The sequence below is a fragment of the Mastomys coucha genome, unplaced genomic scaffold (assembly GCF_008632895.1).
Source record: "Mastomys coucha isolate ucsf_1 unplaced genomic scaffold, UCSF_Mcou_1 pScaffold21, whole genome shotgun sequence".
NCBI lineage: Eukaryota > Metazoa > Chordata > Mammalia > Rodentia > Muridae > Mastomys > Mastomys coucha.
The window spans coordinates 9,084,611-9,087,161 of record NW_022196904.1 but is presented as its reverse complement, the minus strand read 5'-3'; the positions used below and the strand labels follow the sequence as shown (position 1 = coordinate 9,087,161).

The 2,551-nt window shown below is 42.2% G+C and overlaps 1 protein-coding gene across 1 annotated transcript; it reads right to left on the bottom strand.

Moving 5' to 3' along the window:
* Positions 1-916: 916 nt before the first annotated feature.
* On the bottom strand, positions 917-1,870 carry LOC116101641 (vomeronasal type-1 receptor 1). The gene is given in 1 exon segment (XM_031385369.1): positions 917-1,870. A coding segment is annotated over 1 exon segment (954 nt).
* Between the last annotated feature and the right edge of the window lie 681 nt (positions 1,871-2,551).

Genomic DNA, 2,551 nt, shown 5'->3' with positions numbered 1-2,551 from the left:
TCTTAGAGTTTCTATTTCTGTGTAAACATACTATAACCATGGCAATACCTAAAAAGGAAAACATTTCACTGAGGTCTGGCTTACAATTCAGAGATTTAGTCCATTGGGATCATATTGGGAAGCATGGCTGCATGAAGGCAAACAGGGTGCTGAAAACATAGCTGAGGGGTCTACACATGGATCTGAAGGAAGCAGGAGGGCAGACTTATAGCAATCTTGGCTTGAGTATGTGAAGTCTCAAAGACCTGCCCCAGTGACACATCCTCCAAGGCCAGACCTACTTCAAGAAGGCCATATCTCCTAATAGTACTACTGTGTATGAGCCATTTTCATTCAGTCTTTCATAGGTGGGAATCTACCTCCAACTTACTTGTTGCCCTTCATAAGCAAACCTCATGTTGGCTTAAAGTGTGTGCTGCAGTTCAGGGCTTCAACAAAGCACCAACTGGGGAGGGAAATGTTGAACTAGGGAGATTTGTGGAATTGACAGGACATAAGAAGAGAGGGATAGGGATGTCTGCTGCAGAGTTTAAGATGAGACAGGGAGATTCAACACAGGGGAACATATTGAATGGTGTTGTGTTTTGAAGGTAGGTCTCCTGTAGCCTAAGCTGACTGAGATCTAAGTAGATCAATAGCTGAGGATATGCTTGTTCTCTAAGTTCAATGCTTTAGGATCAAGAGTGGGAACATCACAGGCATAGATGAAGTTGTACGAAATTTTTAGAAAATAAATACCCATTTGTTTACATTTTAGACTATGTTTACAGAGAAGCAACAAGAAACAAAAATTACCATTTTATGTAATATGGTATCACAAAGTTTTTATGACTAAGCATGCATGAAAATAAAAGTATAAGCCTACAAATATTAGGAAAAGATGGCTACATAAAAGGTGACAAGTCCTCTAGGAAGTTCAAAATGCAGAGACCGTAGTTGGACTTTGTGCTTTCTTTGTACAAGAAATGAAGCAACGCCAAGAAGCCCTAGAATCAGTACAATTAAATACAAAGGGGCTGACTGTTGGGAAGCCCAGTGACATCAGCACAGAGGTGTTCAGCAGCCAGTGGCTTGGGTTCACACTCTGGGTTATCCAAAGTGATAAGATGGAAGCTAGAGAGTAAACGGAGAGAAACATAGTCACTAGAATCAGGATGGTCCCTGTGGCTCTGTCCTCATGGGCAAGCTTTGGGGACAGGCTGTGTCTACGGATGTACTGGACTCGGTGCTTGTGCTTATGTAGGACAAGGGCCATGGAGCCACTGGCCCAGGCCATGATGACCAGACACATAATATCACTTAGGGATAAAATCACTCCTATTAGCAAGAAGCTCAATCTCTCAGACATGGTGGAGGAACAGTATCTGTTGATTCCTTTGGCAGTCAGATTTTTACTATTCTGTGGGGCATTTGTAGTCTTGATTGCATTGATATTGAGCATGAGGTGCAGGATCCAGCAAAGGAAACAGCAGGCACCAATACACTTTGAGGATCTAATTCTGAGACTCAGCTACCCAGAAATATTGGGGTGAAGCTTAATGGCCTGAAATCCACTGAGGAGGGAGGTGGTGCTGAGGGAGACTCCTCTGGCCACTCTATACAAATAGAGGATAAGTTTGCACCCAGCATCCCCCAGTAAAGATGTCAACCCAAATGTGGCTACTGTCTGAGGGATCCCTTTAGAGAGAAGAACCAGATTGTTTGCTATGATGAGCTGATCATGGATCAAGTTTGTTGGTTTCATCACTTGTGCAGTGGAAAATGGGAAGTTATACAGATGAAAGAGGAAGGAATTTCCAAGGATTCCAGCAGTGGTCTGAATGAGGAACATCATTCCCCAGTTTAAGTTAATGGAAACTAATACATCCATTTTTATGAGAGGGCTGTGAGGTTCCTTTATTTGAACCAGAGAAACACAGACACAGGTTGTTATTTATGGTGGTTTGAATGAGAAAACCCCTAGAGACTTATGGTATTTGAATAGTTTCTTCACAGTTGGAGGTCCTGTTTAGGACATTATGATTCTTTAGGAGACGTTACCTTGCAGGAGGAAGGCCATCACTGGGAGCAAGGGAGGAAGCCTTGAGTGTGGATAGCCTGGCTCCACATTCTGTTATTTTTCTTTGTGTGTTTAATCATCCAGGCTCCTGCTCCTCCCTCCATACTTTTTCCGACTGCTTTGGTATCTTATCTTGCATAATAGACTACCCTTCTGGCACCATAAGAAAAACAAATTCCTCTCTTCTCTACTTTTATTTTTGGTCGTAATATTTTATCACAGCATTAGATAAAGCCAGTATGGCTTACTCCTCTCTCATCTGGAAATGCCTTTTCTATAAAAACCAGCATTTTTCATGAAGATTGACAGTAAAAGCAGACCTTTTTTTGGATGTACAAGGACTTTGAGCTGCATTGTTTGTAGCCACACACTCAAAGCTTTCCACTCAGTCACTGAAAGTTTCATTGGCTTTGCATTGCTCTGACAAAGTACTGTACAGCTCTGTCCCTGATAAGGAAGTCCTGTTGACCACATTCCTTGGAAGAAACACTT